Here is a 26311-nt window from a genome sequence, read left to right on the forward strand (position 1 = left end):
AAAAATCTTCGATTAGAGTAGTTTAGTGTAATTATACTACGCAAATTGATTATCTAGGCCGTACGTGACTGAGTCGAGTGACTCATCACGATACGCCAATGTCACGTTGCGTCATATAACCGTTGATCAGTTAGTAGCTTTCCAAGTAATTCCGCAGATGAATGAAACAGTTGTGGAAAATTTCGATCGTGATTACCGGAAACAAACTTGTGGGAGTCAACGTCTAGTGCTTACCAATTGCTACTCTCTACCAAAGAGAAGAAGACTGCTTCAATGAAACAAATTAGGAAAGACCCATAAAGAAACCCATACCTAGCAAAAGTTTCGAAACACCAGATGCGCATCAATATGGCTTGGACTCGATCGACAGGCAGCGAAAGCTTACCTCCAAAGTTCGGCAGACATGATCCAGTTAGGGAAACGTTTACCCGCCCGCCTGAGGCCAAATACGAAATCACTGGTATGGTAAATGCAGAAAGAAAAAAAACCAAACACCCACTCGTTATGCGGCGCGGATATTGAAAAACCGGAATGCGTCAGTGTTAGTAATGTTTTCTTTTCTATGGGTAGTTTTTTTTTCTCCCTCATATCTGCCTCCGCCGCTTCCCACATGAATGACTGACAGTGCCAAGATGTCTACAATTTCTTGACGGCCGAAGCTGAGATTCGTTCGGGTTCTAAGAGTAACGAACCGTTTCCGAACCGGACCGCGAGAGGCAGCCGCAGTGGGCAGCATATAGCATCGCATCGCATAGCATGCAGCAAGCTTCGAAACGAAACGCTCAAACAGTTTGTTCTCGGAGTTTTCACTGACAAGAAGTGTTCGCAGTTCGGTGCTACACGAACGAAGAGAAGCGCAGAAAGAGCAAAAGAGCAGATATAAAAATATTGGGAAAGTGTGATTTTAGAATGTGATTTTATGTCTAAAAGTGCCGTTTTTTGAGTGAAATTTTACAATAAGTGTATTGCTAGGGTTAAAAAATTTCCGTTTTTCACCAAAATATAATGGAAAAAGGACCGGAAGTGCCTGTAAATTGTGATTCTTCCCCGATTATTTTGAAACGGATTGTGCGGAGAGCAGCAGTATAAAATCAGCAGACAAAACACTACCACACTGACAGTGGGGTACTTTACTGCCCGCTGCGATGACGGCGTGTCCCGTTTGCTGTGTATTTAGAAGCGATGTGCGCTGGTGTGCAAACACTAGCATGACCCACACAGAATACTTAGAAAAGTTGTACTCCACTTATAGCTGTAAATGCGCGACATTTTAGTGTATATCTTGGCCTGCCTGCGCTCGCTGTAATGAGATGTGTTTATATAAGTACAGAGACATAAAAATAAATCCAATGAAAATGAAAATAATTCTAAAGTGAGGAGACATTTTCAACATGAATTATAATCACGAAATTCCTACGATTCGCTTGGTAAAAGTGAGACGACGCTCGTGCGAGGGAAATAAAACAAGCAATTAATTTTCGTGACCTGGGAGGAAAAACTGACAGCCGAAGCCGATCATCGGGGGGCAAATAAGTATCGGGCATGCGAGAAGAAATTAGTGTAAATAGCAGCGGAGAGATTAAAAATAAAATGCTCAGATTAATTGCTGCCGTTGGCATTTGGATGCTGATGATTCTGATGACTGTGCGGCCGATCGATGGCCAATTGACGGATTCGGTTCACGGTACCGGGAGCGAGGCCAGCGGCGACTGCCCCCGTCTGTGTTCTTGCCTCGGAAATGTCATAGACTGTTCGGAGAAAAGCTTGAAGGTGCTTTTCCACATTCCTGCCTGGGTGGAAAATCTGTAAGTACTCGTTGCATGGACTGAAATTAATAGTTTCGCGAAAAGTGGGCAATGGAAAGCACCCGCATCTGGGTCTTGCTTGGGCTCTAAGCATATATTTCATTTATGGGGTGCCTGAGCACAGTTAATAATACTAGTTGATTATAAGCTACACACAAAGATTCGTCATATTTACAGTTGTGCGAAACAGGTTCTTGTCGTTTAACCAAGTACGGAAGGGTATGATACCTTTTGCAGTACCGACATAATTCATTTCCAGTGCCATACGTAGCTTTTGCTTAACTTTTCTCGCCTCCATTCCGTATAGCTTATCGAATAGTTCACAAATGGCTTCAGGGTTGTGAACGATGGATGATAGAGCGCGCGTGAGCGTGCATAACGGAGTGATTGTTTTTTTTTTCGAGAGCGTGGTTGTCAATACATACAGAGACTCTCGGCAGAATTGACAGACGATGTCTATTTTTTTGGCACAGAAAATCATGCTCAAACATTAAACATGTCTTTGTTGAATACTTAAATAATGTTGCGATTCCAAAAATAATTAATTTATAAATTAGGTGTTTCTATGTTATTTGATTTGACTTAATCAGAATTGTTGTTCTGTATTCTGATAACGAACACGAATCCCGGAAAAAAATCTTATTGCCGGGCTTAGGCTATCCCGGGATATATGTTTGTTCCAGTAATTTCGTTCTTAGGATATACCGGGAAAAATCACTAAACCATTCCAGAAATAATAGCCTATTTTTCTGTAAACTTAAGAAGTTGAAGCTTAAGAAGTTGAATTAGAGGATAGCTCCTCCAGATAAAAAAATACTAAATCCATAAAGAGAACAGAGATGAAAAAAATAGACGAGCAAAAAAAGATCAATAAATTAGAGGTTCAGAAAATGTATAAAAAACTGTTACTCCCTCTATGTGAATAAGCTGAAAAAAAGTTTCAACCTGAAAAAACAGTTGTCTAGACCGAAAAGCAAAATAACTGACGTGCTGCGACCATCTCCGGTCCGAGTGAAACTGCTGTTATGTTGGCTGCCACACAATTTATTTTGCCTTAAAGAGGAAAACAAAAATTGGATCCCTCGAAGAAATTACATTTAATTTATTCATAGCACCAAAATAAATGTCACAAGCATACAAAAAAAAAAAGGTGAGCCCATCTCACTGGTGGGCTGTGCTGTGAAAACATTTGCTCTCTGCGTTTCAGCGGTACGCGTCCGTCTATCAGTGATACTCGATATGTTTGTTTCCTTTTTAGAAAGAGACACGTTCTTGGCTTTTTGGGACGGGTCTGTGTGGTAGAAACTCCCAGCACAGCAAATATCTGCCTATCTATCGATAGGTTTTTGTTATTTGTTCAAAGTTTGAAAGTGTGGCACTACTAATACGCGCGTTTTGTTTTTGTGTGCCGTGGGTCCCCGCCACCTTGAGACATTGGGCAAATGGGCGCCTGAACTTCTGAACGACTGGTCTGTAAACGGAGTAATCAAAATTTGTGCCACCCATAAAACGAGTCTTAACCGTAACGAGGCTTTTGACGCAAACGAATTATAATCTAACATAATTTAACAACTTTTACGACCAATTTGCCATTTCAAGGTGCAGAGAAACATTCACATTAAATCCAAGCTGTCAAGTTTTTTTTCGACCGACTGGGCAAATTATCCGCAGTATTTTATTGTTATGGTATGGTTTTCTCTTTCATTGGCATTGCAAACAGGGAAATACTCCAAATTACCGTTTGTACGATAACGATTCTTGGAACCGATCGCTAAATTGGTTTTTGAGCTTGCGCAGCCCATAAAACTAAATCGTACACAAATGTGTATAGATTATCAACAGAGTACCAGTCGAAAATTTAAAAGCGCGGTCGGATATTTTTTATACGCTCTATAACGCTTATCAGGCAAACCGAAATCAAACATCTTAAATGGGACAACCTGGTCATAACAAGACCCCCATCTTATCAAACCGTAATGGACAATCTCGTCAATAAACGTTCGGTAATATTATATTTACCACACTCGTTGAAAGATATCATCAAAGAGCGAGTTCAAAATTGTTGGTAATGTTTGTTTTCCTGCGATTCGTTAGTTGTTTGGCAATACTTGAGTTTTCCGATAAGGCTTCGCCTGGTCATGGGCTCCGGTTCGGGTAATGCCGAGAAAACGGTGTTGTCAGTGTTGATACGATGCAAAATGTGACCACGTTACCACACTATATTCAGTTCACTGGAAACAATAATGATGAACACGAGGTCTCGTGAAGTGGTTGGTTTCAGTAATAAAGCTCTTATCATTGTCACCTCAAGCACACAATTCGAAGTACCGCGGCCTGTGTAAACAAACAGTCATAAACGGTGTTACGGACGATATGAGTTGAAAACCATATCTTTCATCGCGCAAGTTATGATGTTTGTTAAAGTGGTTCGGCTGTTTTTTTTTTTGTAACTAGAATTTTATTTCCGATAAGAAGTTATACTTTTGTTATTGGTAGATAAATGAAGTGGGAGATAGTTAAAAGTGGAGCAAAACAATATTGTTTTGCGTTTTTTTATATACTTGAATCCATTGAATGTTATTAAGGTCAACTTATTGTCTGCAACTTCAACAAACTAACTTTCAAACGTTGAAAACTAAATAGTTTCCATTCCTAACAATCCGATATAAGGATATCCAGAATCAAGTCAAATGAAATAGGCTATGAGATAGATATGTTGTAAGGTCTTTTTATTGAGAATATGCTGCAGTTTGGAAGATGCACCACAATTCGACCCAGAATTGTTTCTCACGAGCTATTATGGTTTTTGTGCATATTGAATGTTTTCGGGTAATAATTGAAAAGTTTTTGAGGCGATCCTCATACTTAAATGCCTCGTGGAGTTGACCCGTCTTAATTTGTACTCCATTTCTCATTACTGGGTTATTTAAATCGGAGCTCATTTAAATAATTGTATAAGGAATATTGAACCGTAGAATTATTTAAAATTATTAGACAATATATTTCGTTTGAAACACATTCTATTTCACTTTGACCTGTGGTCCACGAGAAATGGAAGTTTGAATGTAATATTTTAAGGTAAAAATTGAGTTCTCTGCACGGGTGGATAGATTACCTTCGCAAGCATCTATCTGTAATGTTATTTCTGTTCTACATGTTGGTGCATTTTCAACATCAGTTTTAAACCTTTTTGCGGATATAAGCGCACTAATAACTCTAACAATATTTTTAATACTGGCTTATTGTCACAATTCTCTCGAAAAAAAAAAAAACTCAATTTTTATTATAATAACTCGGATTGTTAACGTTCAACGACAGGGTCGTCCTCATAAAAAAAAAACAGATATTCTTACGTTGCTGTTCTGAATTTTTAAAACATGACGGTGGTGCCTAACAGGTTTGTTGTAGGTTTATGTGAAAATTTGTTCCCAGATTACTCGCATCACTTGCATATTCAGTAGCATAGTTTTCTTTCCTCAAACCATTTAATGATTTATTCAACATTAATAGCCCAAAGTGTCGCATGGTAAACCTTGAATTACCAAAAAATTGATTTTACCAGGAAAAATTAAAAGGTTTGTGTTCAAAGCTACGATCACAAGATTATGGATGTTATTGAGGTTACGGATATTCGTATTCACATCCGTAAATGCGAAACATCCGCATGGAATTTGAAATCCGCATTCGTATCAGCATCCGCGTCATACCATGCGAATGTTGAGAAAAAATATCGCTTCAAAAATTCTGTAGAAAAAAGTCCTTGGTGTATTTGCTGCTCGCTTGAATGACTTTTGCACTGAGGAATGACATGGCCATGCGAAATAAGAAAGTTAAAACACGGATACCCGCATACGCATCAGCAAATGTGGAACATCCGCATGAAAATTGACATCCGCATCTACATCTGCATCCGTAAACACATATCCGCATCCGCATCTGCAGATGTCTAAAAAGTCACATCCGTAACATCCCTGCACATTAGTGACGTAGAACTTCATAAGGCTGTTTGGTCATTCTCAGAAATCAGCAGTCGCCATCTTGAATTTCAATATCCTTATATCCTTATTGTCCTTTGGCATCATTTCGATTCCGGTATTACCATTTTTGGTTGTTTTCCAGAAATCGGAAGTTACTACTTCGCATTTCAAAATGGCATCTGGGGGACGATTTATGACCTCAGTGCAACAAACCGATTACGGAAATACAGCCCATTATGTTGTATTTGGTCATTTCCAGAGACCAGAGGTTGCCATCTTAGTGAAGTTGATTTCCGGTCTCTGGGCATAACCTTCGATTCCAAAAATACTCATATTGTATGGTATTTAACCATTCTTGGGTTGTTTTCCTCAAATTGAAAAAGTTAAAGTCCAGCCTCGAATTGGAAAATACCCATATTGGATGAAAGCTCTGGTTGATTAAAATCGGCTTATTTTGGCTCGATTTTTAATAGTACAATAGTTTACGTCATAAAATTAAAGTTTCCGCATTTTGATAGACGTGTAACTAACTTTCGATTCGCAATATAAAAATGTAAGTTTGATTTCTGTTACCAAAATTTTTGAATAATGCAAAGCTTTATATCATGTGTTAATGATTTCTGGTAAGAGAATAAGTATAGAACAAAGTATTCTTTCGGAAAAATATAGATAAAATCAAGGAATTATATTTTTGAAGTGGATCGGCATACATTTTTCATAGGCTTCTGACAAACTGAGGCGTCAAATGAAGCGAAGCAAAAAGCGTCGCAAAGGCGTCTAAGCTACTTCTTCGAACGTCTATATGAAACGCTCAAACCGGGCATACTAGAGCGGCAAATACGCGTCCGTAGAGGCGGCGAAACAGAACGAGTAGTGTTTTGACGCGCGTATACGTACGCGGTAATACCATATTCAGACTAAATCTTTCATCGCCAGGTGCTTTATATTTGCTTTGTAATGGTTTGGTAATTGAAAAAAAGCAAATAAAATACATTTTTGTTTAGAAAATGTCAAAATGTTTAGAAAATGTTAGTGCAGTAATACCATGTTCAGACCAAACCGGATATCGCCAAGCGCTTTATATTTGTTTTATTTTGGTATTAAATCTTAAAAAAGAAAAAAATAGGATAGAAAATACTATCGGGAAAAATTTCCTGGTCGTCGGAAAAATAACACTGGTATTTTTGATTGATATTGCTGAGTATTGATTCGAATGGTCAGGAATCTAGCATGCTGAACTCCTTTGGTCGCGAAAATGCTGACGCTGAACGCTGAGTAACTAACTGTGCTCACATGGGTTTTTTTAATCCTAATAGGTATTATAAACTAGGTGAACGTTGCTCGGGGTCAACGGGTTTAAAATTCAAAATAGTTTCTCATATTTTTTACTACATCTCTAGTGCAACTCACTTCAGTAATATTATTTTATTTCATAAAAAATCTCTATGTTTACTAACAACGTAATTTACCGTGCTTGAAGAAGCAAAAAAACTCCATTGGACGAATTCACATTTCCTTCAAACAAAACCGCTACTGAAATCTAGGAATATGACAATACAACGCATTTGCGACGCTCGCTCCAGTATGTCATAGGAAGTTTCACCCAACGCTTCTGTTTATTCCGCTTCTCAAATGCTCAACGCTTCGCTTCATTTGACGCCTCAGTATGTCATTAGCCTTAGACTCCAAGCTAACCTTCATTGATCATTCTAACACAATAATCCACAAAGCTTATAACATGCTGGACTTTATAAAGCGATTTTTGTTACAAATTTCAGGATCCATATACTTTTAAAACACTATATACAGCTTATGTAAGATTATCACTGGAATACTGCAGCATTGTATGGTCCCCCTATAAAATCACACACGAAGAAAGAATAGAATCACTACAAAAGTAATTTCTATTGTATGCCTTCGTAAATTAGTCTGGGCATTATTCCCTCTTCCGTCATATGAAGCACGTTGCATGCTCATAAATATACAATCATTGAAAGAGCGTTGTGAATTTGCAATTTCATTTGTAACGATATTGTTCCCAGTGCATCGATTCTAAGCTAAATTTCTACGCACCCATTCGACAACTTCGAGATGGAGATGTTTGCTATCAATCATTACCGCACAAATTATTGAATCGCAGTGGTCATTTACATTGTCTAGGCATGAACTTAAACACTTTTTAGCTGAACACGCACCTCATATCTTATCGCCCCGTAAATGAAAGAAAAATGGTTTGCAAGTGAATATTGTATTGAAATATTGTACCTATATTGTTTCCTTCTGTTTGGCGAAATAAATAAACTTTTCAAATGCGGTTGCACAATGGTCCAACAAATCGAAAAGTAATACTAGATTCCATATCTTTTTCTCAAAGTTTAGCTCAAGTAGTATTGTAGGTTCCATTTGTCTCAACCAACTCATATAACAGTACGGCAAGCATATGTTACAGTAGGTTTTCGTATAATGAAAATAGTAACTTTTTTTTTTAAGGGACAAAGGAATGGTTTATTCGACAAAAATTTAGAACATGTACAGATAAGAAACTTTGTTGAACAATCAAAATTTCTATCATCAATAGTTATAGATTATTTTATATAAAAGTTACTAAAATTTTAGTATTGTACATTACTTTTGTTAGTTGGATTTCACAAGAAAACGTTATTCTAAAGAAGCATTGGGGCATACGAAGCTAAAATCTGTTATTACTTTGTATTTTTAATGCATGGAAACCTACTGTAACATATGCTTGGCTTACTCCCACATGGGAGGATTAGGACAAAACGAAACTACAGCAGTACTTGAGCTAAACTTTAGGGAAAAGTATTGACATCATGATTTCACTTGCCTCTTTGTACGTTCTTAAATTTATCGAAAAAATAAACTAAAGTATGCTATAACTTTGTAATATGTAATATGTAGTCTTTAGCAAAAATATGTGTTTTGTGTTCAGCCCTCTCATCTAACCACCTACTTGTGACCTAAGGAAAAAAGTGATTGAAATGATATCTTGTACCGTTTTTGAGTAATAGAGAAAAGTAGCCCGCATAAAAAATCAGCGCTCTGATCATGCACAAAATCGCTACAGTTGATCTTCAACGAACAGTTTTAGACCCGTAATTTTTTATTTGGCCCTCAGCGTATCACTTTCTTATATTTTGTTATTTTTAAGATAATTTTTTAAAATCTATTATCACACTACATATAACCCTTGCGCCTCCATCAAGCTTTGCATTAACTTTTTTCAATGGAGACACATGGTGACTTCATTAAACGGAATAGTGACATTAAAGATTACCAAAAAACTATTTCCAAAATAACAATGTATAAATTCGTCAAAATTTGATATTTTATATCATTTGGGTCTTGAACGCTTCAAAACAACAAAATACGGTTTGTATCATGATTTTCGTATAGTTATTGTTATTTAAAGTATGGCACGTGTCAACACAGGTACACTTCAAAAGTTCAAACCGGAAAAAATGAAAGATTATAGCTATTCAACCATTCCTGTCATTCGTTGTTTTGCTTTCGTCTTGATTAGACGCAAATTGTTTATCTCCGTTTGATTCGCAAAATAACAATACACGAGTTATCGTACGGGTGTTTTTTTTTCGATTAGTTCTTGTGTGCGATAACAATAGCCTGCAATATATCGGCAGAAACATCTTCTGCACACTGGTAGGGGCAGGCTACCCCGCCAGTGATCTGATACGCAGCTGATATATCAGCAAGAATAATTCTCCCGCACCGCTGTTACCCCGCTAGCAGCACGGACCATCATACGATCGAGCGAGTGGAAGTCAACTACAAGTGGCACTGTGTCACAACACGAAGCTGGATCGTCATTGTTTGTTCTGCGGAGACACTCGATTAATCCAACTATCAGCCGTGAGGTCGTGACTTAGACGTTCGGTGAAGTATTCACTTTAGAATTTTTATCATTATTATTAATATTATTATTATTATTGTTATTATTATAATTATTATTATTATTATTGTTATTATTATTATTATTGTTATAATTATTATTATTATTATTACTATTATTACTATTGTTATTAGTATTAGTATTACTGTCTTTTTTTTATTTTGATCCATTGTAGTTTTAAAAATTGTTTTTAAAATTTAATATCAACTACTTGATCCCCCCACCCCCCCACATTCGAATATTTATCGTTTGTGTGCGGTAAAGCGTAACGCTCCCGCAAAATGGACGACTTGCAGGTGCAACTATTCCTGGATGTGGAAACAAATGGGGAAGAGATTGAGATCTCCCCCATCAATTCCCCTCTACCTTCCCCGCTACCTAGCCCCGTACCAAGGGTACCGGCAACACGGGTGAAAGCTCACCCAGATGCTTCGAAAGATCCGTTCGTAGTTTACTTTAGGCCCATAAAGAAGCCTCTTAACATTATACAAATAGGCAAGGACCTGGCAAAACAGTTTTCGGCCGTAACCGAGATTACGAAGGTGAGGCCGAACAAACTGCGAGTTGTCGTGAGTGGCTTGAAGCAAGCAAACGAAATTGCTAGCTACGAGCTCTTTACAAGGGAGTACCGCGTGTACATCCCTGCCAAGGACGTCGAGTTCGACGGTGTGGTTACCGAAGGAAGCCTCACGGTCGATGACATTTTGCGTCACGGGGTTGGCTGCTTCAAGAACCCCCTGATTCAAGATGTAAAGATACTGGATGTCAAGCAATTACATTCAGTATCCATCGAAGAAGGGAAGAAGAAATTCCTCCCTTCGGATTCCTTCCGTGTAACATTCGCCGGATCCGCACTGCCGAACTACATCTCTTTGGACAGGGTTCGTCTGCCTGTACGCCTGTTTGTACCGCGGGTCATGCATTGCCAAAACTGCAAGCAGTTAGGTCATAAAACCACCTACTGCTGCAACAAGGCACGCTGCAGCAAGTGCGGAGGCAATCATGCTGAGACCGCTTGCAGTGAGGATACTGAAAAGTGTCTTTACTGCGAGGGAACTCGGCATGACCTTTCGGCGTGTCCCGCGTGCAAACAGCGCGAGGAAAAAATTAAGCGTTCACTTAAGGAACGATCAAAGCGCTCTTTTGCAGAAATGCTTAAGAGGGCTGAGCCACCCTCGACAGGAAACATCTTTTCCTTTTTGCCAACCGATGAGGGTACATCTGACGATCCCGTCGAAGGGTGTTCTTATGCCTTGCCAGAGGGATCTAGGAAGAGGAGAATGCTCAACTCTCCTAATCTTTCTCGCAAAGGTCGTAAGATAACCCCTAGCGCAATGACCAATAAGGCAACACAGAAAGGAAGCGGTGAAGAAAAACCGATCCAGCACCCCCCGGTTTTAATTTCAAATCAAACCAGGAGTACCCACCGCTTCCTGGGGCACCAGAAACCCCTCGTGCACCCATTTCTCGATCAGAAGACATAAAAGAAACAGGGTTCATAAAATTCTCTGATATTGTGGACTGGATATTGAAAACATTCAACATACCAGATCCCCTTCAAAACATTCTTCTTGCCCTTCTCCCTACAGTGAAATCCTATTTGAAGCAACTCACAGCAACTTGGCCCCTCATTTCAGCTATCGTATCTTTCGATGACTAATACGTCGAAAGAGGCTAGGAATTTTGTCACTGTGTTACAGTGGAACTGCAGAAGTATCATCCCCAAATTCGATTTATTTTCACATTTGATAAACACATACAATTGTGATGCGTTCGCGCTCTGTGAAACTTTTCTCAGTTCAAATGACCAACTTAGTTTCCACGATTTCAACATCATTCGTCGAGATCGAGACTCACACGGTGGAGGGGTACTTTTAGGGATCAAAAAGTGCTATTCTTTTTTCAGAATCGACCTCCCCTCGATCTCGAATATTGAAGTTGTTGCCATTCAAACGAATATGAAAGGAAAAGACCTTTGCCTTGTTTCGTTATATATTCCCCCATCCGCGCGGATTGAACAGAAGCAACTCCTTGATATAGCAGAATTGCTTCCCGCACCTTTTTTGATTTTGGGAGATTTTAACTCTCACTGTTCGCTATGGGGGTCGCTGTACGACGACAACCGATCTTCTTTAATCTGTAACTTGATCGACGACTTCAATATGACAGTTTTGAATACTGGGGAAGCGACACGCGTACCTAATCCTCCAGCACGTGAAAGCGTGCTTGACCTATCCCTCTGCTCGACATCACTAGCGTTAGATTGCCATTGGAAAGTAATCAACGATCCCCACGGTAGTGATCATCTTCCAATCGTTATATCAATTGCTAATCCCAATCCCAATCCCAATCGAACCCAATCAATATTTCCTACGACCTTACACGTAATATTGATTGGAAGTGTTATGAGTCTATTATAGCGCAATCTATCGAGACTCACGAGGAACTTCCTCCGGAGGAAGAATACGCGTTCTTAGCTGGCTTGATAATCGACGCCGCGACTCAAGCTCAGACGAAACCGATACCCGGGGTAACGATTAGACAGCGCCTTCCCAACAAATGGTGGGACAGAGAGTGCTCTGAGCTGTACGTGCGAAGGTCCGCGGCGTATAAGGACTACCGGGAGTACGGCACTGTCAACCTGCTTCGAAAGTACGAGGCACTGGGCAGGCAGATGAAGAGCTTAGTAAAAGCGAAAAAACGCGGGTACTGGCGGCGGTTCGTAAACGCGTTGTCGAGGGAAACAGCGATGAGCACCCTTTGGGATACCGCCAGGCGCATGCGGAACCGTGACGTTTCGAATGAAAGCGAGGAGTATTCAGATCGCTGGATACTCGATTTTGCCAAAAAGGTCTGTCCGAACTCTGTACCGGAACAGAAAACCTTTCGCGACGCGTTATTAGTAACTACGGAAGAGCCTCCATTTTCGATGTTGGAATTTTCAATGGCTCTCCTGTCGTGCAACAATAAGGCTCCAGGATTAGATAGAATAAAATTCAACCTGTTGAAGAATCTACCCGACTCTGCAAAAAGACGCTTGTTGAATTTGTTCAACAAGTTTCTTGAGCTAAATATTGTTCCGCATGACTGGAGGGAGGTAAAAGTCATTGCTATTCGGAAACCCGGGAAACCTGCCTCTGATCACAATTCATATAGGCCGATTGCGATGCTCTCTTGCCTCCAGAAATTAATGGAGAAAATGATCCTCTTACGGTTAGACAAATGGGTCGAAACAAACGGGTTACTTTCAGATACTCAATTTGGCTTTCGCCGGGGCAAAGGGACGAACGATTGCCTAGCGTTGCTTTCTACTGAAATTCAACTCGCATTTGCTCGAAAAGAGCAAATAGCTTCTGCGTTCTTGGATATTAAGGGGGCTTTTGACTCTGTCTCTGTAGAAGTTTTAAGTGCGAAACTTCATCCGCAGGGACTTTCACCAAATTTGAATAACATTTTGCTCAATTTGTTGTCAGAAAAGCATATGTATTTCTCACATGGCGATTCGACAACTTCCCGAATTAGTTACATGGGTCTTCCCCTGGGTTCATGTTTAAGTCCTCTCTTATATAATTTTTCGTCAATGACATCGATGAATGTCTTGCAAATTCATGCACGCTAAGGCAACTTGCAGACGATAGCGTTGTATCCATTACTGGTGGCAAGGCTAGCAATCTGCAAGGACCATTGCAAGATACCTTAGACAATTTGTCTGAATGGGCTCTTAAGCTGGGTAGCGAATTCTCTCCGGAGAAAACTGAGCTGGTCGTTTTTTCTAGGAAGCATATTCCAGCTCAGCTGCAGCTCCTACTAACGGGTAAAACGATCTCTCAGGTTTTAGTCGCTAAATATCTCGGGGTCTGGTTCGACTCTAAATGCACCTGGGCTTGTCATATTAGGTATCTGACACAAAAATGCCAACAGAAGATTAATTTTCTTCGTACGATTACCGGAACCTGGTGGGGAGCCCACCCAGGAGACCTTCTAAGGCTTTACCAAACAACGATATTGTCTGTAATTGAGTACGGGTGTTTCTGCTTCCGCTCCGCAGCAAACACACATTTGATCAAACTGGAACAAATACAGTATCGTTGTTTGCGTATTGCCTTAGGTTGCATGCAGTCGACCCATACGATGAGTCTTGAAGTGCTAGCGGGTATTCTTCCGTTGAAACATCGTTTTTATATTCTCTCTTACCGGTTGCTAATTCGATGCACAGTTATGAACCCATTAGTAATTGAAAATTTCGAGAGGTTGGTCGACCTTCAATCTCAATCCAGATTTATGACTTTATATTTTGACTGTATGGCTCAAGATATTAATCCTTCTCCACACGATTCCTCCAATGTCGAACTTTTAGATACTTCTAATAATGCTATATTCTTCGACACCACCATGAAACAAGGTATCGACGTCGATTTTTTCCTAAGGTATCGACGAAAGCATGGTTTAAGGGGTTGGATGTAGGTCAGGACTTCATTCGCGTGATGTCCAGACTTATGTCCAATCACTATACGTTAAACACGCATCTCTTTCGTATAGGGCTTGTAGACAGTAATCACTGCGTTTGTGGCGATGGCTACCATGACATCGAGCATGTTGTTTGGTCGTGTACCGAATACTGTGGTGTTAGGTCTGAGCTTTTAGATTCCCTTCGGGCCCGAGGAAAACAACCGAACGTACCCGTTAGAGACATTCTGGGAAGCGGTGATCTCCAGTACATGACACAGCTATACGGGTTTTTAAAAAATGCTGGCATTGAAATTTGATTTCTTTTATCTAATTGCTAGAATACAATTTCTGTCACAAACTGAAAGAGAATGATACACCCGGCTGGAGACACTAAAACGAAGACTCGGCATCTCTATGAAACCTCAGACCAAAACTGCTCAAATTGAACATGACTGGTTAGCCACGTACAAATGAATACATTCTGTAATATAAAATAGTTAAAAACAAAATTGTAACACCCCTCCTCTCACCTTAAATCCCCACTAGCTCGTAGTCGGCCGCGAGAATAAAAAAAAGGCCTCCCTCTTTTCCCTGCTAATTTAGAATTTAAAAAAAAATGTACTTGGCTCAGTTAAACATAAATTGTATCGTGCCGTGTCAAATAAACTATTTAAAAACTACTACCATTCCTGTCAATTTTTGTGTCCGTTTTTTCAGAGACTTAAATTCGTGAACATAACGTTGAAGCGACGAACCCGGCGAGCAATTTCTATACGACACTCTCACGTAAGTTGACGCGTTTGGGTAATGACTAGGGGCACCAAAATTCATAGGAATGGTTGAATAGCTATAATCTTTCATTTTTTCCGGTTTGAGCTCTTGGGATGCACTTTTTTCATTTTGTCGACCAGTGTAGTTCAGAATTTTTCTTACAAAGACTCATTAACAGCCAGTTCGCGAGAGGCGCAACCACCTTTCTGGGGGACCTTGTTTTGATGTTCTCTGATTGGGCTGAAATTTTCAGCGTTTGTTTGTTTAATCAAGGTAGGAAGTTCTGCAAAATTTTGATTTTTCAATTTAGGTTAAGTGGGGTAAAACGGTTCTTAAAGATGACCAAAAGCTCATAAAAAGTGCGAAAACTCCTGCTAGAATTGATGGATTTTCCTAAAAATTTGTGTTATTCTACAATAATAGAACCTCAAAACGTATGGTCACAAAGAGGTAACATGACGAATAAAATGTATTCCTCTTGAAAACCTCACCAGAAGATACGCCATTTGGGTAAAACGTTCCTTGATGATTTTTTTTCCAAAATGCCGTCAAAATCACGAGAACTGCTCCGAGAAATAATTTTTCAAACATCAAATCGTGCGGGTAAATCAAACCGAAATATTGATTTTAATATAATTTTAAAATATAATTTTGAAAAACATAGTGATATCACACGAAAAACTCGTCAAAAGGATGCTTGCAAAATAAAAAACAAACAAAATTAATTTTTTTTTAAATATTTCGTAACCAGCTGCGTAGGAATGTGTTGGAATCAAATTGCATACAGAAAATATTAATAGAAATTTGTTTTTCTCTAAGAAAAAAACTGTGTTTGTAATAAGTTTTGAAAGTTTCCACATCGTATAAATCTTAAATGCAATTTTCATTATTCAAATTTGAAGACAAACGAAAAAATGTTTTTTTTCAAACCTTAAGTTTAAAAATTCTTTTCAGTGTATAGCCCCTTATTACAGAAAACGAGGCGAGCAACTCGCCACGCCTGGCAGTCTGCAACACGCCCACAGACAACATTGCAATGAAGATGGAAGTTTTTGGAATCCTATTCTTCAAAGATTTCACTTGCCAAAGCATATACTAGGGTGACAATGTTTGTATGAAACAAACTTTATCATCGAATTTAAAGAACCTACTATGTACATTTTGTTCATTAGCCCAAAAAAATGACCTGCAAAACTTCAGCTCAATCATATATGCTTTAGGGATGCGCCAAAGCGCTCAAAGTTTGTGTTTCTCGAAAATCTAGGAGTTGAGGAGTACATAAAATTGGAAAATCGATTTTTTTTCGGTGCAAATGACTTAAAAATGCATAAAATGTCGAGATCAACCTTAGTAAGAATTCAATCCCTTTAACATTTTATTACTCGAGGGTTAAGATACGATTTTTTCATTTCAATCCAGCTTGCTATCTTATCTTAAGTTGCATTTTCATTATTTTTCCAATGCTCTCAAGATAGTTTAGAAAATGTTTTTAGATTGGCATAGATTATATAGCAAATTTTCGCGGCAAAACTAAACTTGATTTCTTGTCCAACTGCGTAAAGTCCCAGAGATAGTTTTATTGTATTGAATAAAAAATTTAGATCATCAAATAAAATAATCGCATTTGAACAGTTTTCAATGAGAAACTATTAGGACGATAAGCGTTGCTTACGTTTCTCATAACTAACATCAACTATCTAATCAGAGCAATAGCTCCCAAAACTGTCGTGTCGAATGAAGGACATCAAAGCACGAAATTGCTTGGCTGCAGTTTTGTGGAATTAGTGCTCGAAACGATGTTAATTGGTGCTCATGTTTCGTACAAATTGCTTCTATAGAAGCGAAATGATGATGAAGAAATTCGTCCGGAGCGCTATTCATTATCATGTATCTATTCTCGTGAGAGAAACGAATGCTGCTGTGGCATTTAACCGATGGTTGAAACAGAGACGACAAATTGACCGTTTGGTTTTATTGGCGAAGTTTGATATTTTTTGAATGCCAGTTGATTGCAGAATCAGATCAGAATCAGAATCTTATTCATATACAATGTAGATTCACAAGTAATTAGAGTGTCACTTTTACGCAGCATGTTGCAATAAAACCACAAATAGCTACTTCCCTTTGGAAAGTGCGTTTTCCCTGCCGAAAATAAATTATTGCTGAAGCGGTTCCAAACGCGGAAGTCCTTATGACGCGTAGCGTCACGTTATGCGGCACCCGTTCCAAAGCAACTTCTCCAGGAAATGGTCTGCAATCTTATTTTTAGTCCGGTGGAACGATTGAAGATGTGCTCAAACCAGGAAATTAACCCATGGAAAAGCTACACACTGCAATGCCAATTAATTACACGGCTAGGTGATTCCAGGGAAACCGATTGCGGTTCACAATCATCAAGCCTTGCCATTTCCCCCGTATGGGCTAGAGTGTATTTTTAGCCCAGTATCCGCTGTGTTCAGCGTATTAATTTTATTACTTCCCTTCCTCGCTCCCTGTTCCTGACCTCGCGCCCTGACGGGGGATTAAAATTTGCACGCGTGCTCGCTACTCAACTTCTCCTGTGAAATGCAAAAAAAATCACATGAAAACTGAATCACCTCTGCTGTGCATCAACAGCTCCGAGTGTGTAGCCGGTTTGTCTGTCAGTTCCGTTCGAATAGATTACCCGGTTTTGTGGGGAGGAAAATTGAAAATTTACGCAGCGTTAGAAAAAAATATCATCCTTCGAGTGATCTACGATTCTCTCTTCTATCACGCCAGTAACCAAAGTAAAAATCTGCTTTTCTACTGTGCTGTCTTTTTGTGACTCATCTTACCCCACCCCACCATCCATAGGTTTTTGCGCGAACTTGACTGGCGGCCCCAAACTGGCTGCCAACAACGAGCTTACGACCAGCGTTGCCAGGTATCCAGATTTAGCTGGATTATCCAGCTTTTTGAACATGTATCCAGGTAGACAGCTTTGATGTCCAATTATCCAGATTTTTCATGCATGATCCAGATTTTATCCAGATTTTATTTTCTCTGTTCCGCAAAAAGGTCATCACTTCAATTTTTGCGCGAAATTTTGCAATTTTGTCACCTCAAATTTTGCGTACCCCAAGCCTTTTATTCGAAAAATTAACCTTTCACCCCACGAAATGACTGCCAGATTTTTTCCAGATTTTTATTTTGCCTTTTCCAGATTTTTGAAAAAATGACCTGGCAACGCTGCTTACGACGGCTATTAGTCATGCGGTGCGGTTGCAAAAGTGCAAGTTTTGTTTATATAAAATACCTGACGCCTAGCTGGCTAGTGTGTTGTATAGCTTAGCTCAGCTGCAACGCAATTCCTTTCCGCCGCTCGTTCTCGCTTATCGCCCCACTGTGTTAGCTTTGGGATTATACTATAATAATTACACATTTGTATTCAGATTGGCCCGCACACGTCCGCCCCGTAATCCATTGAACCTGTAGGTGCAGTTTTGCATTTAATAATAACAGCGCGCTTTTGCGCCATTTCTATTGCATCTACCTCCACTTCCTTTTAGACTGTCGTCATCCTACCTGGTAAGGAAATGTAAATCTAACATTATGAGATGACTTTTCAGCACAGGGTGGGCCTTGTTAATCAACAATCTATACACTCGTGTGCGGATGAAATTTTTTTGATAGCAGAAATGGGCAAACCACGTTTTCTAGCACTATATGGCGGTTTTCGTGCTACCGGTCGTAGATAGCAAGTTTCCGTTAATTAGGACGGCCGGTGGCAAATAATTCATTATGAAGCTTGTGCGACTTTTCGACAGTGACTTCTATTGACGTAAACAAGCGGGTATAGCAGTTCGTGTGCAAGCGCTGCTTGGACCGATAATTTGCGTGACCGAGAAGTCGTATAAAGTGGCTGGAATGTTGCGGAATTCGGAGAATCGGCATTTAATCAAGGTGAGAAATTGTTGATTTACACAGCGACTTTTTGAGAGGAGGGTTGCGTTAGAAAAATCAACGTTCGATTCTATCCAAACCATATTTGATTCTGATGAAAACATGAGCAGAATGATTTGCTCACTCAGTTTCTCTATGATTTTTAAGTTATTTTTTGTTATTTTATGAATTTATGTTAATTTGATCGTTGGTCTGACAAACCGGAGGGTTGAATGTACGATCTACTGGTCTAATCGTGAAGAAGGGAACAATTTGCCCTGTCGCTATGCAAAGATGACAACTGCTATGTTATCAGCCAATTTGTGTACAAAATAAAGTCAAATTTGCTTCAACATTTTAGTCATAATTGCTGTCCTGATATTTTTTGATACTTGAAATGGAATGGCTAGCCAAATATAATTTTATCAAAATACTAGTAATCATAAAACAAGAATTAGTAATAACTATCGAAAATACACCCACTAAAAACCACTGTGTTGATAATTTGTTGAAAATAACACGAATCATATTATGTGTTCTATCAGTTGGTGATCATATATTTTTAAGAGGATATTAAATCTAATTATGTTTTTGAAGTGGGAATTGTTACGTAGCATCAATTTTCCATTTTCGATAACAATTTCAGTATTATACCAATTTTATTATCTGAAGTTATGCAAACTAGCCCCTAGAACAAACTTGAGAAGTCAGGGAATATGAGGAGTTTATTTCTTATTCGTTCCAATAATGAACATTTTTATCGAATTCATTATCCCCATAATTTTTCTTTCGTTTTTGTTCCAAAGCCAATACCTACGTATATTTGTAAGCAAGTTTCTAGTTATAGGTTCGCTAATCACACCCCCAACTAACTCACAGAAAATCGTGAATGAGAATTCCCAGGATACCTTTAATTCGATGACGAAATCGTGAGAGAATCCACGATATAGACACAATCCGTGAGACTCGCACAGGAGAACCTTCTCTTGAACTCTATCCTTAGAATTCACACTCAGGGTTTTCTGTGTGTTGGTTAGGATAGTGTCGTTCAAAATCATCGCGAACCAGCTAAAACAAGTTTGAGGTTTCGAGTCCTATAGATCCGGATTCAAGACTAATACAGGTCGGACTCGATTATCCGGAGTATCAAAAAAAAAAAAAATCATTCCGGATGATCGAGTTTTCCGGATAATAGAATCACAGAAAATATATTCAAATTTCAATTAACTAACATAAATTAAATATTTCTTTTATTTTTATTTTTCTTGTATGATGCAGTGGCGTAAGCCACTTAGTTCGAACATGTCTCAAATATGCCGGAATTGACATAAATGGTAACAATTATGCCAGAAGGAACGGTAAACGCTAAATTTCAGATAATCGAATCCCGGACAACTGAGTCCGACCGTTAGTCCCATATGCAGGGCAGTCTTAAGAATTCCTTTCCCAGGATTTTTTTATCAAGAATCTACGTTATGCGAAATTTAAGCGTTCGTCCGAAATGATGAAAAAATCCAATTCGAATGCCCAGAGAAAGTGACACAATTTTTTAATATGGCAAAATCTTGTGGTGTGAGCATAATAACTCATTTAAAGCATGACAAATGGAGACACGAAAAGAGAGTACCTCAAAATTAAACAGATCCTAAATTCAGGAATTGGAGACGAAATGATTAAGAACTGTAAAAAAATATACATCAATTGTTGCCAGCGTAAAAACTTTCATATAATACTATTAAATTCGATAAAGAAACGATGCGTTTAGAGAAAACTATGAAATAAAGTAAACTTTAAATATAGTTTCTTTCACAAAAAAAAAAAAACAAATTATTTCACTGTTCTACATAGATGTAGCCGGTTAGTGTTGGGATTCTCAAATAACTCATTCATTCGAGTCACAATCTTTGTGTTTCGATATCAACTAAACTACGTGTTATGTCATACCTAGTATGTTGTTTCGATGTATGTATCTTATTCTTAATCTTATTGAAATTAAGTTTTGTATTTCCAAACTCTTAATTATCAATTTTATAGTAGATTCTCGAACACTGACCGAATTATATGTAATCACATTTCAGGTGTACAGGAATGTAAAAAAAAATATTACCAAAAAGTTGCTCAAAAGGTGTGGCTGCTAGATGCTACAATTTTCAAAATGTTTACATTTCCAGGTGCACTTTATTTGATAGGGCACGGTACTTAAGGAATATCTGGTGTCCCTGAAGCTGAAAAAAAATTAAGTGCTCTTACGATGCTCATTAAATGCCATAACGTCGAATTTAAAGCTCCTTTGAAAAAAAAGCTCTGTTCTGCTAGCTTAAGGAAATAGATTGCAGAACATTATACGAAAAAGGCATTTTAGGCCAAAAACATTTCTGAAACGGTCAACATAATTATTAAAAAAAAACTGATTTTCATGGTAAATGGTTGATTTAAAAATAATTAAAAATATTAAGTATCCTCGCAGATTCAATATTCTTGTATAAAAAATATTCATGAAAAATGCACTTAATTTATCAAAAAAGAATAATCATCTCAAATAATCTGGAAATAATTAAATCGACCATTTTGATTTGAATGACACTTATTTGGCTTAGCAAATTGAGCAATTTTCTCAGATGGAGATTAGGGTGGCATTGCGATGTACAGAAAAAAACATCATGATCGAATTTAAAGAACCGACCATTTGTATTTTGTAATTTACCCAAAATAATAAACTGAGCAATCTGAGAAGGGCAATCTGTAGAAAATTAATAATGCCTCATAAAAAATATACACATTTTGTTTGACAAAAAAATTGAAAATAAACATTAAATTTCAGTTAAAACAAGAGTTGATATTTTTTAAATTTTTTTTAAGAAACTTGGAGTTATAACGCAACTTTTAAAATTAAGTCCAAGATGGAGAGTACTGGATTTTTTTTTTGAATGAATAAATTATAAAAAAAAAAACAATTTAATTTCCACATTTTTCAAAACTTTTGTGTTCTTATGATTTTTAAAGATTCGAACAGTCATTTAGAATCAAAATGCGCTTAGTAGGTAACATTCGGTTTTCGAGTTATTTTGAATTTAAGTTCAAAATTTTCAATGTTTAGAAAAATATGGCATTTAATGGGCATCGAAAGAGCGCTAGATTGTATTCATTGTATTAACTATTTGTTTTGTTGACTTTGTACTTCCAGCTTTAGGGACATGAATATCTGCAATATAAATTTATTTATTGGTCCACTCGTAATTTTTCGCAGAAGATGTTTACTTAAAGTTTTATAATTCTGTATCTTATGCATAAATAATGTAAAAAATTAATATCATTGGCCGAATAATCTCTACAGGTATTATATGGATAATTATATTATCCATATTATTTATTTTATTATTTATTTTTTTTTTTTGTTAGGGAATTAGGATTACGTTGTCCATTGATGTGAACTTTTGTAATATATCCCAGTTTTCTGCGATTGTCAAAACAATAAATTTTGCAAAGTGTTGAGGGAAGCTTAGTTGAATGAATAAAACCTTAAAACATTTTGCATTGTTTACAGACCATTACAGACAAAATTATAGACAAAAAACTGATTTTAAGTAGGGGTATTCCAAAAAAAAAAAAAACAGTATTTTGTCGTGTCCAACGTACAGCTAAGACATCGCCGGATTCAGCAATTGCTTTTTCTTTTAAAATTTTCCACAACTTTGCTGAAGGAAGCAATCTGGTATATTAAAAATTAGAAAAAATATTAATTTCACCTAACCGTTAGGTGGATTGATCGAAAAACCGAAAACGCCAAAAGTAAGGTCTTGTTCTATGAAACAATTTTGCTGAATACATAAAGTACAAAAAATAAATTTTTCACAGTCAAATCTAAAACGATCACGATTTTTCAAATTTAGACCACTGTGCACTGTGGGATCATCAAATAAATCTTTTCACGAATTGTAAATGTCTAGAATTATAATACTTATAATAACGGTCTGTGGGAGCACTGTGCTTAGCTTAACTCATTGCACATATCAATCACGGAGTAGGATTGATCCAAATCAGTAAAATTGCACAGTGAATCAGTTGAATAGAGCTGGTAGTGACCGATCATTCCCATTGTACAAGTTTTATTTAGAAACTCAATACTTTAAGAATCGTTATCCGGTCACGTCCTTGCAATCGATGGGAAGAGGGAAGGGATGTTAATGTGACTGAATTGCTGTTTGGAGACCGTGCTAACCTCTGCATTGCCACAATGGTTACAGGAAAAAGATTTTTGTTAGTAGCGGAGATAACGTTGGATCAGGATTCACCTTGATAAATGATGCAATCATACATATAACTCCTACCCGACTCTTTTTAGCTATTTTCGGTTTATTCTATGTTCAGCCGGTTGTCTAGAGGAGCACAATCAGCTCATTCATATTTGTTACTGATTTGGACAGTAATAAATTATTACTAGTAATGCTGCTGGGGCCACGCACATATGTGCGGGGATTATTTCAATACAGGAACTTTATTTGTACAGAAAAATTGTATGGGAATAAATTGTAGCGAACGAAAAAAAACATGTACACTGTGAAATATTTTTTTTGTTGTTACAAAAAATTATGAATAAACATTAAATTTTAAGTTTCAAAAAGTAGGCAATGTATACATACATCCAGACGAGGGAAATTTTTACTAAGTCTGAATCACACCCCCAGTCTTTGTTCATTTCTCGCATCATCGAAAAAATTACATACATTGCCTACTTTTCAAAATTCAAAATGTAAGTCATAAGGCATAAAACGTTATTAGTTCATGAACTAAATTTTTTTTTTCTGTTTTTCTCAAAGAAACTTGAGGTTATGATTGTGGGTGAAAAGTCCAGGATGGAGAATTGAGAAATTATTATTCTATTGACGGTTATTTTTCAAAGCATGGTTTCAATTTCAATATTTTCAAGAATAATTGTGTTTGAATGATGTTAAGTAATTTGTACATTTATTGTAGCTTATGATGATGAACTTTGGAAATACATCCGTTTTCTAGTTATTTCGAATTTAAGTTGAGAAAATTAATAAATAACACTACACTATTAAATCGAAAAAAATCAAATTTTCTTCTCAAATTTATTTTTTGTTGAAACTTGACTCGTTCCAAAATGTGTAATAAAAAGACCTTGATGAAGAAATGTAAGACACGTCATCCAATCTCTTCATTGTCAAAGACTCAAGGTGTTATATTGATCATACATTTCGATAAATTCATGTTTGTTACTGGAGAACCACAACAAAAATTTTTTCAAACTTAACTTTTAAATATCTTGAAAATGGATGTATTTATCGCTTAGAGTTTTATAATTTGAAATTACTATTAGACTCATATTTAATCATTGGAATATAATTATTATTAAAAATATGGAAATTATAAAAATTTAGTATAATTTAATTTTCAAGTAAAAATGTGTCTTACATTTCCTCATCCAGGAATTGGGAGAAATGCTTTTAAACGAAACTTTCAATAGAAAAATGCTTTTTTTCTCTGTGTGGACTCATCACTGAGACACAGAGGCATTAGATCTATTGTGATATTGTCCAGATTAGGGTAGCGAAAACATTAAAAATCAGGGAGTGACAGGGAAATCATTTTTTGATTAGAAAAATCAGAGAACATCAGGGAAAACTGGAAAACGATCGGGAAACGATTTTTTAGCGCTTAAACGAATTTATTCAGTGTAAAAGGCTAATGCGGGATCATTACTGTTTGGTTTCATATCCGAACGAAGACATTTTTCACTGAAATTTCAAAGCTGCGTTCATTTACGTTGAATATTTTTGTGCCGAATGCTAATAAAAATCAGAGAAATTAGTATTATAATTCAGGGAATGTCAGAGAAAATCCGGGAATTTAATTGTGAAAAGTTTATCGCCACCTTGCCAGATATTTTCTGTAATGTGCAGTTTATAGTATTGAAAGTATCGCATTTGAAGTGAGTGACACGCTTATCATTTATATCCGTGCTTGTGTGTGAGATTTTACCCTTTTGTTTCAAGCTTACTGCTCCTGTCTACAGAGCCCCTTTCTACCCTACCAATTTTACTAAAATGCAATCCCCTAAAGAGAACAAATTATAGGTTACTCAGACCAGTTTTATTACAAGAGGAACTTTTTTTGTTGGGAGGAAAGGGTACTAGAACTCGTCTTTGTGGTAGAAAACTTGAGAATAAACCCATGTTAAAGTCCTTTGACAACCAAATGGGCCTGATTCTACTAAGATTCAAACCCATGACTACGCGCTTGTCAGAGCGGTTTCTGTAATCTTGCGGATGTGGAGCAGCTCAGCTCAAGTTTGATAAAAATTTAGGAAAAACTCAACACTTCTATTTTGTAAATTAAAAATTAGTGCTTATTTAGATTTTTTTGTAGTAAAATTTTTATTTTTCACAGTGTATATTTTAACCATTTTTTGAAATCTTTCCAGTTTTTTCAATTTAGTGTAATTTTAACTCTAATTACAGTAAATGTAATCCAACGATTTTTACTGATATTTAACGCGAAAAAGTATGCAACATTCATGAGTTATTTGAACTGGATTCATTGAGAAATTGAAAAAAGATTCATATAGGAATCAAAAAATTGTTTGCTTATTCTGGCTGGTGGCCACTTTTTGAATACATTTTTACTAAATTACTAAACTAAATTAAATTTCTTTCCAAAAGATTGAATATTGGAGGCGGTGAATCTTAAACTCTAACCTAATGAAGCTGATGGTCAAATATTAGTAAGGAGGATTTTTTTGATAAAGTTGTCGACTTAGCAAGATGAATGGTCAGCAAAAAACAACGATTTCGGAACAAAATTTTATATAAAAATGAAATTTCCAAGGTAGGACATCAAAAGAAGCTCCGCACAACGGTACAATACTTTTAATAAATCCTTTACCAAAATAAAAACGCCCTTTCAAAATATTACTCTTGAGTCAAGAAACTGTTACTGCAAATAAAAAATGGTCCAATAAATTTGTGCGTATTCTTTGATCATCTGGCGTGGTTTTGCTTCCTTTTATTTTTCACGTCAACGTTTCGATCCTAATTGGGATCTTCATCTGGAATCTGTATTTCCGGATGCTTAGGTTTTCTTTGTTTTTGTTTTGTCCTTAAAACATACATAATGGTATTGTGGTTTAGTACATTTAATTTCCTGCATATTTGCTCTGATGTCATATTTGAATTTTTCATATAATTAAAAAAAATCTAACTACTCTCCGTAATACAAAAATTATCACGTCGCAAAAGACATGTCTAGGATCAGGCATGACTGAGGTAATGAAATCCCCTGTAATGTAGAAAACGACCATCAAAATGGTTCCTCCTCCCAAACTTCTAAAAATCACATTTCAAATCCATTTTCGTAGCACAAAGTTCGTTACATTCATCGGGTGTTCAATTCACGCACTCTCTGCCTGATCTATCTACATAGATAGATCTACGAATCCTACCCAATCCAGGAAATCA

At 37.2% G+C, this 26311-nt stretch overlaps 1 protein-coding gene across 1 annotated transcript in view; it reads left to right on the plus strand.

Moving 5' to 3' along the window:
* The first annotated feature begins 779 nt into the window (after nt 1-779).
* LOC129730172 (leucine-rich repeats and immunoglobulin-like domains protein 2) overlaps nt 780-26311 on the plus strand; it is a 32044-nt gene continuing 6512 nt past the window's right edge. The window contains exon 1 of the mRNA XM_055689287.1: nt 780-1805. Coding sequence (XP_055545262.1) covers nt 1543-1805 — 263 coding nt within the window. The 5' untranslated portion in view covers nt 780-1542. The remainder of the gene's footprint in view (nt 1806-26311) is intronic.

This window comes from Wyeomyia smithii, chromosome 3, assembly GCF_029784165.1.
Source record: "Wyeomyia smithii strain HCP4-BCI-WySm-NY-G18 chromosome 3, ASM2978416v1, whole genome shotgun sequence".
In the NCBI taxonomy this organism is placed as follows: domain Eukaryota; kingdom Metazoa; phylum Arthropoda; class Insecta; order Diptera; family Culicidae; genus Wyeomyia; species Wyeomyia smithii.